The sequence below is a fragment of the Athene noctua genome, chromosome 1 (genome assembly GCF_965140245.1).
Source record: "Athene noctua chromosome 1, bAthNoc1.hap1.1, whole genome shotgun sequence".
Classification (NCBI taxonomy): domain Eukaryota; kingdom Metazoa; phylum Chordata; class Aves; order Strigiformes; family Strigidae; genus Athene; species Athene noctua.
The window spans coordinates 244,243,961-244,259,935 of NC_134037.1; the positions used below are offsets into that span (position 1 = coordinate 244,243,961).

General features: G+C 36.4%; 1 protein-coding gene across 3 annotated transcripts in view; it reads left to right on the forward strand.

Annotated features, from left to right (window-relative positions):
- Positions 1–15,712, forward strand: part of SACS (sacsin molecular chaperone) — a 61,051-nt gene extending 45,339 nt beyond the window's left edge. For all 3 annotated transcript variants that reach the window (XM_074915436.1, XM_074915443.1, XM_074915450.1), the window contains one exon: positions 1,045–15,712. In XM_074915436.1, coding sequence (XP_074771537.1) covers positions 1,045–12,605 — 11,561 coding nt within the window. In that variant the 3' untranslated portion in view covers positions 12,606–15,712. The remainder of the gene's footprint in view (positions 1–1,044) is intronic.
- Positions 15,713–15,975: the final 263 nt, after the last annotated feature.

Here is a 15,975-nt window from a genome sequence, read left to right on the forward strand (position 1 = left end):
TAGCTGTTAAGTAGATTCTTATCTTGCTGGTCCACTGCTGCAAGTATTTCTCACTTTCATAAGGCTGCTGTGTTTACCTGTGTTTTTCTGTTCAATAGAACTAACAATGCATAGCTCTGCAGGCATGAAGTTAAAGGAGAAAATTTTCTGAGGGATGTCTTTTTTTTTCAGCAAAGCAGGGACAGTAGATAATATCTCTAATTGTAATGTTGCTTTTAAGGAAAATGCAGTGCTATCTAGATGGAAGAAAGATCTGAAATTCAAATAAGTGTCTTGTTTCCATTTCTGTCACTTGTTTTTGATGTCATTGGGAGGTAATGGTATTTTTATGTTTTCTTACTATTTTCTTACCCCCAGACATGCAGTAGTTTATAAGTATAAGCTGTCTTAATGATAATTAAGATTCAAATGTTAACATATATTTCTTTCAGTGAGGGCTTTGATAATAAGAATAAAAGCATATACATCTAAACGTAGTTTCAGCACTCCTTGCACAACTGAGTCTTTTTGTTTGTCAGGTTTAGTGTAGGATCATCTGCATCTGAGCTGCTCTTTGCTATATCTAATAAATAATATTTCAAATCTATTTGAATCTTTGCAATTATAGACAAATAAATAGTGGATTAGATTCTTATTTGCCTAGTGGTAAATAAGTAGTGTAAAGAATCAACCAAACAAAAAAAAAATCTGTTTGAAGCTTCTACTTTGATTGTAAATCTGTAGTTGCTATGTATGCCTGAGAACTCATGTCACACTAACAAATACTATTGATAATTTTCAATTTGGTTTTATTTTTATACTAATATGGAATGTATTCGCTTTAATTAACTCCTAAAAAGCAAGGGGAGCTGGTATCTGCAGTTCTATTTAACAAACAGTTTTTTCGACAAAAAGAAAAGACAGGGCACAAATTATAATTTTTTTTTCTTTCTTTTTCTTTCCCTGCCTGACACCCCCCCCCCCCCCCCCAACAACCAAAAGCATTTTGTTAATGTAGCTCTGCTCTATGATTTTCACGGCTTTGCCCTTTTGCTATAATTTCAGGAAGGCCATGCACTCAGCTGCAGCTTCTGAACCCAGAAAGATTTGCCCGGCTCATTAAAGAAGTTATGAATAATGTGTGGCCTGGCAAAGACATGGTGGTACAGTGGTATCCAGGTTTGGAAGACAGAAATCACCCATCAGTTTCCTGGCTTAAGATGGTCTGGAAGAACCTTTATATACATTTTTCTGATGATTTGAGTGTGTTTGATGACATGCCACTTATCCCCAAGACACTGCTGGAGGAAAACCAAACGTCAATCGAACTGGTTAGATTTAGGTATCCATCACCTATCATTCTGGAAGATGAATCTGAGACTCAGCTCCCGGAATATTTAGCTGATATTGTTCAGAAAGTTGGTGGTGTTGTACTTAAGAAGCTGGATATTTCTATTCAACATCCACTTATAAAAAAATATGTGCATCCACCATTACCAAGTGCTGTTTTACAAATAATGGAAAAAATGTCCTTACAGAAACTATGCAATCAGGTTGCATCGTTCCCATCAACACATAAAGATGCTCTTAGAGCGTTTTTAGCTAGTTTAACTGATGTAAGTGAAAAAGAGAGAAGAGTTATTCAGGAATTGCTAATATTTAAAAAAATTGAAAAATCATGTGATGAAAGTGTGTCTGTTTTTACTGGGCTAAAAGGTAGTAAGGTATTACACCACACTGCCAAAATTCCTCCTGGTCTAAGATTTTCTATTCCAATAATTGACAGCAGTGATGAAGCTACTATTCGCTTAGCTAACCTGCTGAAAATAGAACAGCTAAAGAGCACAGATTGCTTGAAGTTTGTTATACAAGACATAAGAAGTGATTTCTATTCATATGATGAAATAACACAGATAATGCAATGGGTTCTTGAGAATCTGACTTTTCTGAAAAACGAGAATACAGATGTGATAGATTGGCTGACATCACTGAAGTTTATTAAGATTTCACCGGAAAAGATAATGTCAGCAAATGAACTCTTTGATCCTGAGGTAGAGCTTCTGCAAAATTTGTTTTATGCTGAGGAGGAAATTTGCTTCCCCCCTGTTATTTTTACATCTTCGGATATTCTTCATTCTCTGAGACAAATCGGCTTAAAAAATGAGGGCAATCTTGAGGAAAGCGATATTGTGAGAGTGGCAAATAAAATCGAAAGTTTGCATGCTAACACTAACACCAGTCATGATTTACTGTTAAGAAAAGCTCGAACTCTCTTGATGATTTTGAACAAAAACCATACACTGCTTCACTCGTCTGAAACAAAAGCTGTGCTGAAAAAAATAAAATGGATTCCCGCATGTAAGGAAAGACCTCCAAATTATCCAGGATCCTTAGTTTGGAAAGGAGATCATTGTAATCTCTGTTTGCCGCCAGAAATGTGTGATATATCTCACGCAATTTTAGTTGGTTCCTCGGTTCCTCTTGTGGAAAATGTGCTGTTGGATATAGAAAAAGCACTTGGCATCCCTACCAAGCCCAGCATAAAAGCAGTCTTAAAACATTTCAAGGTGGTGGTTGATTGGCACAGTTCTAAAACTTTCAGTGATGAGGACTATTATCAGTTTCAGCATATCTTGCTTGAGATTTATGGATTTATGCATGATCATCTAGAAGAAGGCAAAGAAGCTTTTAGAGCCCTGAAATTTCCCTGGGTTTGGACAGGTAAAACATTTTGTTCCCTCACACAAGCAGTAATAAAGTCAGTACCTGATCTTGATCTCCAACCTTATCTACATTATGTGCCAAAAACTATGGCGAAGTTTCACCAGTTGTTTAAATGTTGTGGTTCAATTGAGCAGTTAACACCAGACCATGTTTCTATGGTCATTCAGAAAATATATCTAAAAAGCGAGCAGTCTCTTTCAGAACAAGAGAGTAAACAAAATCTTCACATTATGTTGAGCATCATAAGGTGGCTGTACAGCAATCAGATTCCTGCAAGTCTGCATACACCCATGCCACTATACAGTGGCAAACTTCCTTATAAACTAGCAATGAGGCCAATTCATGAGTGCTGTTACTGTGATATCAAAGTTGATGACTTAAATGATTTGCTTGAAGATTCTGTTGAACCAATAATTTTGGTGCATGAAGACATACCAATGAAAACTGCTGAGTGGTTAAATGTCCCATGCCTTAGCACAAGATTGATTAATCCAGAAAATATGGGATTTGAGCAATCTGGGCAAAGAGAGCCTCTGACTGTAAGAATTAAAAATATTTTGGAAGAATACCCTTCCATTTCAGATATCTTTAAAGAGCTGCTTCAAAATGCTGATGATGCTAATGCAACAGAATGTAATTTCCTGATTGACATGAGAAGAAATATGGACATAAGAGAGAATCTTCTGGATCCAGGAATGGCAGCATGTCATGGTCCAGCTTTGTGGTCATTCAATAATTCTGAATTTTCTGACTCTGATTTCCTAAATATAACTCGGTTAGGAGAGTCTTTAAAAAGGAGTGAAGTTGACAAAGTGGGAAAATTTGGACTGGGATTCAATTCTGTTTATCATATCACTGATGTTCCTATTATTTTGAGCCGGGAGTTCATGATTATGTTTGATCCAAATGTTAACCATATCAGTAAGCATATTAGAGATAAATCTAACCCTGGGATTAAAATCAACTGGAGTAAACAACAGAAGAGGCTGCGAAAATTTCCCAATCAGTTTAAGCCATTTATAGGAGTTTTTGGTTGCCAGCTACCACTGACTGTAGAATCTCCTTACAGCTACAAAGGAACACTTTTCAGGCTGTCCTTTAGAACTCAGCAGGAAGCTAAAGTGAGTGAAGTCAGCAGTGCATGTTACAATACAGCAGATATTTACTCTCTTGTGGATGAATTTAGCATTTGTGGTCACAGACTGATAATATTTGCTCAGAGTGTAAATTCAATGGTTTTGAAATACTTGAAAATTGAGGCAGATGATCCTGGGGTGGCACAAGATGTTGTCACTATTAAAAAAAATCTGTGTTCTTCCAAAGCCTTGACTGCACCAAATGTAAGTGTTTTAAAGGAAGCAGCTAAACTCATGAAGGTCTGCAGCAGCAGTAATAAAAAGCTTCCCACCGAAACACCAAAGTCCTCATGTATCTTACAGATAATAGTAGAAGAATTTCACCATGTATTTAGGCGGATTGCTGATTTACAGTCTCCACTTTTCAGAGGTACGGAAGATGATCCAGCTTCTTTCTTTGAAATGGCTAAATCAGGACAGGTAAAAAGATCAGCTGATGAATTGCCACAGAAAACAGTAGATTCAACAACATGGCTTATATGTTCTTGCATGGACATTGGAGATGCTTTAAAATTTTCATTACATGAAAGTGGACGAAGACTGGGTCTTGTTCCCTGTGGTGGAATAGGAGTGTTGCTGTCTGAAACCCAGGATCAGAAGTGGATTGTGAAACCTAATTGCAACACCATAGGTGAAGTATTCTGCTATCTACCTCTACGAATAAAAACAGGCTTACCTCTTCATATAAACGGCTGCTTTGCAGTTACTTCGAATCGGAAGGAGATCTGGAAAACAGACACAAAAGGAAGATGGAATACAGTATTCATGAGGCATGTTATTGTAAAAGCCTACATAGAAGCACTTTGTGTTCTACGTGACATGGCAATCAATGGCGAGCTAGTTGACTACAGTTACTGTGCAGTGTGGCCAGATCCTGATTCAGTTCACGATGATTTTTCTGTTATTTGTCAAGGGTTTTATGAAGACATAGCTCATATGAAAAGCAAAGAAGGGATCAAAGTGTTTTCTGATGGTTTCTCTTGGGTTTCCATGAAGAATGTAAGGTTTTTAGATGACTCTATACTGAAACGACCAGATGTTGGCCCATCAGCCTTTAAGATCTTTCTGAAGTACCTTAAAAAAACTGGTTCCAAAAGCCTGTGTGCTGTTGATCTCCCGTCCTGGGTAAAGACAGGATTTGAAGAAGCAGGATGCAAATACATACTATTGGAGAACACCTTCTCTGAGAAACAGTTCTTTTCTGAGGTATTTTTCCCTAATGTTCAGGAGATTGATGCAGAGCTGCGTGATCCTTTGATGCGTTATGTTCTCAATGAAAAAGTTGAGGAGTTCTCAGGAATTCTTCGTGTTACTCCGTGTATTCCCTGTTCATTGGATGGACATCCATTAGTTACACCATCAAGACTGATTCATCCTGAAGGAAGAGTTGCAAAGTTATATGATGCTGAAGATGGAAGATTTCCTTACGGCACCACTCAGGATTATCTTAACCCAATTATTTTGGTTAAACTTGTTCAGTTGGGAATGGCTAAAGATGATATTTTGTGGGAAGATCTGATAGAACGTGCAGAGTCAGTAGCCGAAATTAACAAGATTGATCATGCTGCAGCTTGTCTCAGAAGCAGTGTTATATTGAGTCTTATTGATGAAAAATTAAAATCTAGGGACCCTAGAGCTAAAGAATTTGCTGCAAAATGTCAAACCATCCCTTTCCTTCCTTTTCTTACCAAACCAGCAGGCTTCTCACTGCACTGGAAAGGCAATGATTTTCAGCCTGAAGCAATGTTTTCAGCAACTGATCTTTTCACAGCTGATCATCAAGATATAGTTTGCCTAATACAACCAATTCTTAATGAAAACTCCCACTCCTTTAAAGGTTGTGGTGCTTTGTCATTAGCTGTCAAAGAATTTTTGGGTTTACTGAAGAAACCAGCTGTTAATTTGGTCATAAGTCAGTTAGAAGAAGTTGCAAAGTTATTTGATGGGATCACGTTATATCAAGAAAATATCACCAATGCATGTTACAAATATCTCCATGAAGCAATGTTACAGAATGAATCAACAAAAGCTATGATAATTGAACAACTGACAAACTGTAGTTTTATTCTGGTTGAGAATGTGTATGTTGATCCAACAAAAGTGTCTTTTCATCTGAATTTTGAAGCAGCACCCTATCTCTATCAGTTGCCTAATAAATATAAAAATAGTTTCCGTGAGCTATTTGAAAGTGTGGGTGTAAGACAGGCTTTTACAGTTGAAGATTTTGCTGTAGTTCTGGAATTAATAAATCAGGAAAGAGGGACCAAACAACTAACAGAAGACAACTTTCAGCTTTGCAGGAGAATAATTAGTGAAGGAATATGGGGCCTCATTAGAGAGAAAAAGCAGGAATTTTGTGAGAAAAAGTATGGTGAGATTTTGTTACCCGATACTCGTCTTGCACTTCTGCCTGCAAAATCTTTGTGTTACAATGACTGTCCATGGATTAAAGTTAAAGACACAACTGTTAAATATTGTCATGGTGATATTCCAAGAGAAGTTGCAGTAAAGCTTGGAGCAATACCAAAACGTCATAAAGCTTTAGAAAGATATGCATCTAATATCTGTTTTACTACCCTTGGAACAGAATTTGGCCAGAAAGAAAAATTGACAAGTCGAATTAAAAGCATTCTTAATGCCTACCCTTCAGAAAAAGAAATGCTGAAAGAGCTCCTTCAGAATGCAGACGATGCAAAAGCTACAGAGATCTGTTTTGTGTTTGATCCTAGACAGCATCCAGCTGACAGAATATTTGATGAGAAATGGGCACCACTTCAAGGACCAGCACTGTGTGTTTACAACAATCAGCCTTTTACAGAAGATGATATTCGAGGAATTCAGAACCTTGGAAAAGGTACAAAAGTAGGAAATCCCTGTAAAACTGGACAATATGGTATAGGTTTCAATTCTGTTTATCATATTACTGATTGCCCTTCTTTCATATCTGGCAATGATATACTTTGTATTTTTGATCCTCATGCTAGATATGCACCAGGTTCAACATCAACAAGTCCTGGCCGCATGTTTAGAGATTTAGATGCAGATTTCAGAACCCAGTTCTCAGATGTACTGGACCTCTACTTGGGAAATCACTTTAAACTGGATAATTGCACAATGTTTAGGTTTCCTCTTCGAAATGGAGAAATGGCTAAAGGATCAGAAATTTCCTCAGTTCCATGCTCAGATAGAATGGTCCAGAATCTTTTAGATAAGCTGCGTTCAGATGGAGCAGAACTCTTAATGTTTTTGAACCATATGGAAAAGATTTCTATTTGTGAGATAGAAAAAACAACTGGAGCACTGAATGTGTTGTATTCTGTACAAGGCAAAATCACTGATGGGGACAGACTGAAACGAAAGCAATTCCATGCATCTGTAATTGACAGTGTAACTAAAAAAAAGCAGCTAAGCGAGATACCTGTCCAGCAGATTACTTACACAATGGATACTGAAGATTCTGAGGGAAATCTTACAACTTGGTTAATTTGTAACAGGTCAGGCTTTTCTGCCATGGAAAAGGTATCCAAAAGTGTGGTTTCAGCCCACAAGAATGAGGACATTACTCTTTTTCCACGTGGTGGGGTAGCAGCTTGCATTACTCATAATTACAAAAAACCCCACAGAGCATTCTGTTTCTTACCGTTATCACTAGAAACTGGATTACCTTTTCATGTGAATGGCCACTTTGCTCTAGATTCTGCAAGAAGAAATCTATGGCGTGATGATAATGGTGTTGGAGTAAGAAGTGACTGGAACAGCAGCCTGATGACAGCGCTGATAGCACCAGCCTATGTTGAACTGCTGATTCAGCTGAAGAAACGCTATTTTCCAGGCACCGATCCTACAGTATCAGTGCTGCAAAACACGCCTATTCATGTTGTGAAAGACACTTTAAAAAAGTTTTTATCCTTTTTTCCAGTTAATAGACTTGATATTCAGCCAGATTGGTATTGTTTAGTGAAAGCAGTTTACTGTTGCATTTATGAAGATTTGAAGCGTCTTTTACCTGTTATGCGAGCTCCAAATATTGATGGTTCTGATTTGCATTCTGCTGTTATCATTACATGGGTTAACATGTCTACTGTGAACAAAGGCAGGCCATTCTTTGACAATTTACTACAAGATGAATTACAGCATCTTAAAAATACAGAATACAACATCACAACACGGAAGACAGTGGCTGAAAATGTTTATAGACTCAAGCATTTACTCTTAGAAATTGGATTTAATTTGGTATACAACTGTGATGAAACTGCAAATCTTTACCACTGTTTGGTAGATGCAGATATTCCTGTCACCTATGTGACACCTGCTGATGTCAGATTATTTTTGATGACATTTTCTTTTCCAGACTCTAATTGCCACATTGGAAAATTACCCTGTCGTCTTCAGCAGACAAATTTGAAACTCTTCCATAGTCTCAAACTTCTGGTTGACTACTGTTTTAAAGATGCAGAAGAAAATGAAATCCAGATTGAGGGCTTGCCACTCCTTATTACTCTTGACAATGTTTTGCAAATTTTTGATTCAAAGCGACCAAAGTTCTTAACAACATACCATGAACTGATTCCATCTCGTAAGGATCTCTTTATGAACACATTGTATTTGAGATACAACAATATTTTACTTAGCAGTGAAGTAGCGAAAGTCTTTGATATCAGAAGTTTTGCTGAATTGTTATCATCTGTGTTGCCTCGAGAATACAAAACTAGAAACTGCATGAAATGGAAGGAAAACTTTGCAAGTGAATCTTGGCTTAAAAATGCCTGGCATTTTATTAGTGAATCTATAAATATTAAGGAAGAGCAAGAAGATACACAAGCAAAATTCGATGATGTTGTTGAAATTTTGAAGGACTGGACTTTGCTCCCAGGTGTAAGGTTTACTGTCTCAGCTAATCATCTTGTTGTGCCAGAGTCCGATGTTTTGCTGCCTCTCAGCATTATGCATATAGCTGTATTTCCAAATGCTCAGAGTGATAAAGTCTTCCATGCTTTAATGAAAACAGGCTGTATTCAGCTGGCATTGAACAAAATTTGCTCCAAAGACAGTGCTTTAGTGCCTTTGTTGTCGGGATGTACAGCGAATATAGATAATCCTTCAAGCATTCTGAAAGCCATACAATACATGGTACAGACATCAACTTTTAGAACTGAAAAGTTAGCAGAAAGTGACTTTGAGGCTCTCTTAATGTACTTCAATTGCAATTTATGTCATTTGACATCTCAGGATGACATTAAAATTTTAAAGTCTCTTCCATGTTATAAATCGATTAGTGGCAGATACATCAGCATTTCAAAATACGGGATGTGTTATGTCCTCACAAAAAGCATCCCATCCATAGAAGTAGACAGATGGACACAGTCGACTTCAGCAGCTTTTCTTGAAGAGAAGGTTCATTTGAAAGATTTGTATACTGTGCTTGGCTGTGTCTCTGTGGATGATCTTGAAGTGTACTTGAAACATCTTTTGCCAAAAATTGAAAGTCTGTCTTATGATGCAAAATTAGAACACTTGATCTACTTGAAGAATAGGCTAACTAGCATTGAAGAAACTTCAGAAATGAAAGAACAACTGTTTGAAAAGCTTGAAAGTGTTTTGATTATACATGATGCGAGCAATAGATTAAAACCTGCAAAATATTTTTATGACAGGACTGTAAAAGTCTTTGAAGTTATGCTTCCTGAAAAATTCTTTATACCTCAAGATTTTTTTAAGAAACTAGAGCAACTTACAAAACCGAAAAATCAAGCTGCATTTCTTCCATCATGGGTAGCTTTTCTACGACATATCGGGTTGAAATTCATAATTTCACAGCAACAGTTATTACAGTTTGCTAAGGAGATCAGCATGAGAGCAAATACAGAAAACTGGTCTAAAGAAACACTACAGAATACTGTTGATGTCCTCCTTCATCACATATTTCAAGAACGAACTGACCTTTTGTCAGGAAACTTTCTGAAAGAATTGTCATTAATTCCTTTTCTGTGCCCTGAACGAGCTCCAGCAGAATTTGTTAGATTTCATCCTCAGTATCAAGAAGTTAATGGGACACTTCCTCTTATACGATTCAATGGGGCACAGGTGAATCCTAAATTCAAACAGACTGATGTGTTGCAATTGCTGTGGACTTCATGTCCCATTCTTCCTGAGAAAGCAACACCTTTAAGCATTAAAGAGCAAGAGGGAAGTAGCCTTGGAGCTCAAGAACAACTTGAGCAAGTTTTAACTATGCTTAATGTTAATTTGGACCCTCCTCTGGACAAAGTTATCAATAACTGCAGGAACATATGCAATATAACAACTTTGGATGAGGACATGGTGAAAACTAGGGCCAAAGTCCTAAGAAGCATTTATGAATTTCTTAGTACAGAGAAAAGGGAATTCCGCTTTCAGCTTCGAGGAGTTTCTTTTGTAATGGTGGAAGAAGGTTGGAAGCTCCTTAAGCCTGAAGAGGTGGTAATAAACCTTGAGTATGAATCTGATTTTAAACCTTATCTTTACAAACTTCCTTTAGAACTCGGTACTTTCCATCAGTTATTTAAACATTTGGGTACTGAAGATATTATTTCAACAAAGCAATATGTTGAAGTTCTAGGTCGCATATTCAAGAGCTCGGAAGGAAAGCAATTGGATCCTAATGAAATGCGCACAGTTAAAAGAGTAGTTTCTGGCCTGTTCAAGAGTCTTCAGAACGATTCTGTCAAGGTTAGGAATGACCTTGAGAATATGAGGGATTTTGCCCTCTACCTTCCTAGTCAAGATGGTAGGTTGGTAAAGTCTAGTATCTTAGTTTTTGATGATGCACCCCACTACAAAAGCAGAATCCAAGGTAACATTGGTGTGCAAATGCTTGTTGACCTTAGCCAGTGTTACTTAGGCAAAGACCATGGTTTTCACACTAAACTGATAATGTTATTCCCTCAGAAATTGAGGCCTCGCTTACTCAGCAGTATTCTTGAAGAACAGTTGGATGAAGAGTCTCCCAAAATTTGTCAGTTTGGAGCACTGTGTTCTTTGCAGGGAAGGTTACAGTTACTGTTGTCTTCAGAACAATTCATCACAGGACTTGTTAGGGTTATGAAGCATGAAAATGACAATGCTTTTTTAGCTAATGAAGAAAAAGCAATAAGACTTTGCAAAGCCTTGCGAGAAGGTTTGAAAGTTTCCTGTTTTGAGAAGTTGCAAACAACATTAAGAGTTAAAGGTTTTGCTCCTATTCCCCACAGCAAGAGTGAAACATTTGCTTTCCTGAAGAGATACGGAAATGCAGTAATACTGCTTTACATACAGCATTCTGACAGCAAAGACATAAATTTCCTCTTAGCATTAGCAATGACCTTAAAATCCGCAACTGACAACCTGATTTCTGATACCTCATATTTAATTGCGATGCTGGGTTGTAATGATATTTACCGGATCGGTGAGAAGCTTGACAGTTTAGGAGTGAAGTACGACTCTTCTGAGCCATCAAAACTTGAACTACCAACACCTGGCACTCCTATACCAGCTGAAATTCACTATACACTTCTTATGGATCCAATGAATGTATTTTATCCTGGTGAATATGTTGGTTACCTTGTTGATGCTGAAGGTGGTGATATATATGGATCATATCAACCAACTTATACCTATGCAATCATTGTACAAGAAGTAGAAAGAGAAGATGATGAAAGTCCCAGTTTCCTAGGGAAGATTTACCAGATTGATATTGGATATAGTGAATATAAAATAGTGAGCTCTCTTGACTTGTACAAATTTTCAAGACCGGAGGAAAGTTCTCAAAGCAGGGATAGCACACCTTCTACCCCAACCAGTCCCACAGAATTTCCAACACATGGACCAAGGACAATTCCACCTCTCTTCACTGGTAGAGAGAGCCACAAAACAATGTCCTCAAAGCATCATTCTCCAAAAAAGATAAAGTCTAACTCCTTGCCAGAAATATTAAGAGAAGTCACATCTGTGATTGAACAGGCTTGGAAGCTTCCAGAATCTGAAAGAAAAAAGATTATTAGGAGGCTATATCTTAAATGGCATCCAGATAAAAATGCAGAGAATCTTGATATAGCTAATGAAGTTTTCAAACATTTGCAGAATGAGATTAACAGATTAGAAAAACAGGCCTTTATGGATCAAAACATGGACAGAGCCTCAAGAAGACCATTTTCATCCTCTGCTTCTCGATTTCAGTCAGATAAATTTTCATTTCAGAGATTTTATACTTCATGGAATCAAGAAGCAACAAGCCACAAATCTGAAAGACAACAGTATAAAGAAAAGTGTCCGTCTTCCACAGGACCATCTTACTCGCAACGCTTTTTTGTCCCACCTACATTTAGGTCTGTTGGCAATCCTGTAGAGGCACGTCGATGGCTTAGGCAGGCCCGAGCTAACTTTTCAGCTGCAAGAAATGACCTTCATAAAAATGCCAATGAATGGGTATGCTTTAAATGCTACCTTTCTACTAAACTAGCCTTGATTGCAGCTGACTATGCTGTGAAGGGCAAATCAGACAAAGATGTAAAACCAGCAGCCCTTGCACAAAAGGTAGAGGAATATAGTCAGCAACTTGAAGGGCTTGCAAATGACGTTCAGACATTGGAAGCTTATGGAGTAGACAGCTTAAAAACCAGGTATCCTGACTTACTTCCTTTTCCTCAGATTCCCAATGATAGGTTTACTTCAGAAGTTGCTATGAGAGTAATGGAATGCACTGCTTGTATCATAATAAAACTTGAAAACTTTATACAACAAAAAGTGTAAGTGATTTGAAGAGGTTAGGGAACTGTTTTGTCAAGAGCTTAGGTATTTCATGTGACTGGATACAAATGTGATTGTGCAGATAACTGAACATCCAAGAGGTTACACGTTGCCAAGCAGTTTAGAATTGTAGTGCACAAAGGTGGATGGTACTGAAGTACTTCGAATTGGAATTTATTTAAATGGGATTTTTTTTTTTAACTGAGCCTGCTGTATAAGCAAACTGTAAAACATGAATATTTTTTAAAATTTGCAATGAAACTGAGCTGCAAAAATTAGCTGTATGTACAGTATTGTGATTATTTGGCATATTGTTGAACTGCACTTTATATAACCAAAGCTTAGCTTTCTGTTAGATGAAGCCTGTAATTATAACTCCTTATTAGATTTTATTTCATTTAATACGTTTCTAAAATGGTAATGTCAGTTTTCAATGTACTAATCTTAAGACTGGACATATGATGAAATGGGAGATAGGAAGGAAATTAAAATAACTTTGGAAGTATTGCTCCAAAGCATTTCTGTGTTCTTTTGTGTTCTGTGGACATTTGTGTCACTCATAATAATACTCTTATCAGCTGGATCTGATTATAAATTTGCTGCAGCATCACATTGTGAACATTTAAAGGATAGTTTAGTCCCTGTAAACTGGTACAGTTATTTTAATGCTGAATAATGATACTTGATTTCACATGCAACTTCATGTCATGCATTGATTGCATTTACTTTATTATAAAATAATTATTTAATTTACTGTTTTCTAGATCGTGTCATCTTTTGTGTAATGAAAAATGCATGTGGGTGATATACAATTGGTAAACATTATTATATGGTGTTTTATGATTTTTTTTTGAACACCAAAACTCAGTTTTCAGATGTCTGAATGATTGAGTTTTTTTTTTTCCTGCGTGTGTGCCTTTGTGTGTGTACATATATATATATATTTTTCCACAAACAGACATTGATAATAGCATTCAGTAACCTATTTTTGGTGTACACTGAGCACTGTTTTTTGTTACATGTTTAAAGGTGCTGCAATGCAATGCTCTTTTTATTTTGGTCTTCATTACAGCCCTAGACAAGTCTGATTTTTAGTTCACACTATTTCTTTTATAGTTTGTAATACTTTTGGTAATGTCATGCAATATGTTCAACGTTAGCTATTTGTAAAAAAAATTTAAAAATAAAAAATACGGAAGGATAATGCTAAATGGAAGGATTTCTCTTTGCTGGATCAGCCACACTTAACACAGATGTTATTTTCCAGTGACATGCTATTACAATTGTTTACTTGACAGCACAGTGAAACTAATTTAACTTGTAGAACACAAAAGAAGATAAACAACAGTGAGCTTGCAGGGCTGATAACAGCTGCAATAGTATTGTAATCCAAAAATAATAAATCATGATGAAAGCTTCTTCAGTTTTGTGCAAACTATAAAAGGCTTGTTCTCTTCTGAAAAATCTTGCAAATTGTATTGGGAAGAAATGTGTTTGGAAAATGATACTGCTTCTGATTGTGAAGCCCCATTACTATTTCTGCTATTAAATATTAAGTGCCATAGTTTTAATAAAGAAAAATGCAAACATATTTCAGTCTGTGTTTTAGTTTTATAAAGTAGACTAAATTTACCTGTTATTTTAAGCTTTCTTTTATATAGGTAAATAAATCAATTCTAAATGTACAAATATTAAAATACTATTAAAAAGGAAAAACGCTTTTTTATTTCAATGACAAATGTTTGCAGTTTTCTCAAATTGTACATTTTGCTGATTTTTTGCAATAAATAGCATGTAAGTAAAAATCTTGGTGTGCCATGAAATAAATCAGTTTAGTTAATTCCCTATGTTTTTAAAATAGATTCCTTTGTGACTCTTTATGCTGAATAGTATTCAGGGTAAGCAAAATACTAACAAAAGGTAACAGTTCTAGTGTTTTCCAGTTTAAATGGAGCTAAATCATAAGGCAGCACGGTAGCATGCAAACAAATAATAGAGAAGCAACATGAATACTTTCCCATTTTTAGGTGAGAATTTTAGGTGAGGAGGGAAATCTTTTAAGCCCATAATTGTTTTCTAAGTAACTTATGTTGCCTTACCAGTACTATGAACCATTAAACTGGATGTGCAGAACTACTAAACTATTTTGTTATATTTTTGTTTTGTATATATTGTTGAGTGCTGACAGTGTGAGAAGGTAAATGGTCCCATTTCTTAAGAAGGTTCTTAAGGTTCTTAAGAAGCTAGTGGTCTGAAGTAATTTTAAATATAGAACCAAGGTAAGCAAGAAAACCTGGATGACAAAGAAGAATTCATTTATTCTATTAATTATTCCTGGGTCAGTAGGATCAGTCAGTTGCAATAACATTTACATTCAGAGATTGAGAGAGACAGGCAAGAGTGGTGTCTCAACTGGAAGTCTTTTTTTCTTTTTTTTATTCGCTTAACTCACTGTAAACCTAGCCTAAATAAAGAGGCCTTATGAAACCAGGAAACCATATTGTGATAGAAACTGATTTCATAAGTACCATTTAATGCCTGTTTAAATAAAATGCTTAATTAATGCTTTCTTTTGGCTCAGCTGGGAGCCTTGGAAAATACTTGTTCCTAAGTTGGACGTGGAAGCTCAGAACAGTTAGTATGTGATGACTCCTTAGTAAGGGTCTGTAGAAGTAAATGTTAGTGTGTAAGTTCCACAAAAAGATTCTACAAGTAATTCTGCACATAACACAAGTTCACATGAGGGAAAATGTCTTTTTCAGCCAGGTATATGTCCTAGTTAACCTTCCACAGGTACCAGTAATGTATCTAGAAAAAGCAGCTTCAGTAGTCTTGTCTCAGGATTATAGTTGTGAGGTTTAGCAGAGATCAGTGATACAGAAAACTGATTTAACTGTACATTTAGTAGCGCAAATCTAAGGCACTGCAGTTGTAACAAGCCTTGGCAGGTTTATTACTAATCTTTTTGTGGAAGCTTTAAAAGTTTTCCTTCCAAACAATGGCATTAGCGCTGGTCACTTGCCTCAGCAATTGCTGACAAGAAAAAGACCATTTTTTAAGGAAACAGATTTTTGTGTAGCCAAGTACTGAAATAAAAAGAAATTGTTATATGAACATGCAGCGTTGCAATATTTGTACTGAAATCATCAGAATAAAGTTTTGATTTGAAAACTAGAATTTAAGAACTATTAGTATAAGGATTGCATTCACTTGGTACTTGGGTTGCTTTAAATCAGGCTTTAATAATATCTATTGTAATTGCTTCAATTAAAGGAGGGTAGTACCAACTTTGAAATCTCCTGTGCTGGATCTGACAGAGGTTGGCTGGACTGGTATTGTAGGAAACAGGCAGAAGTAATAGTTCAAAAATAAT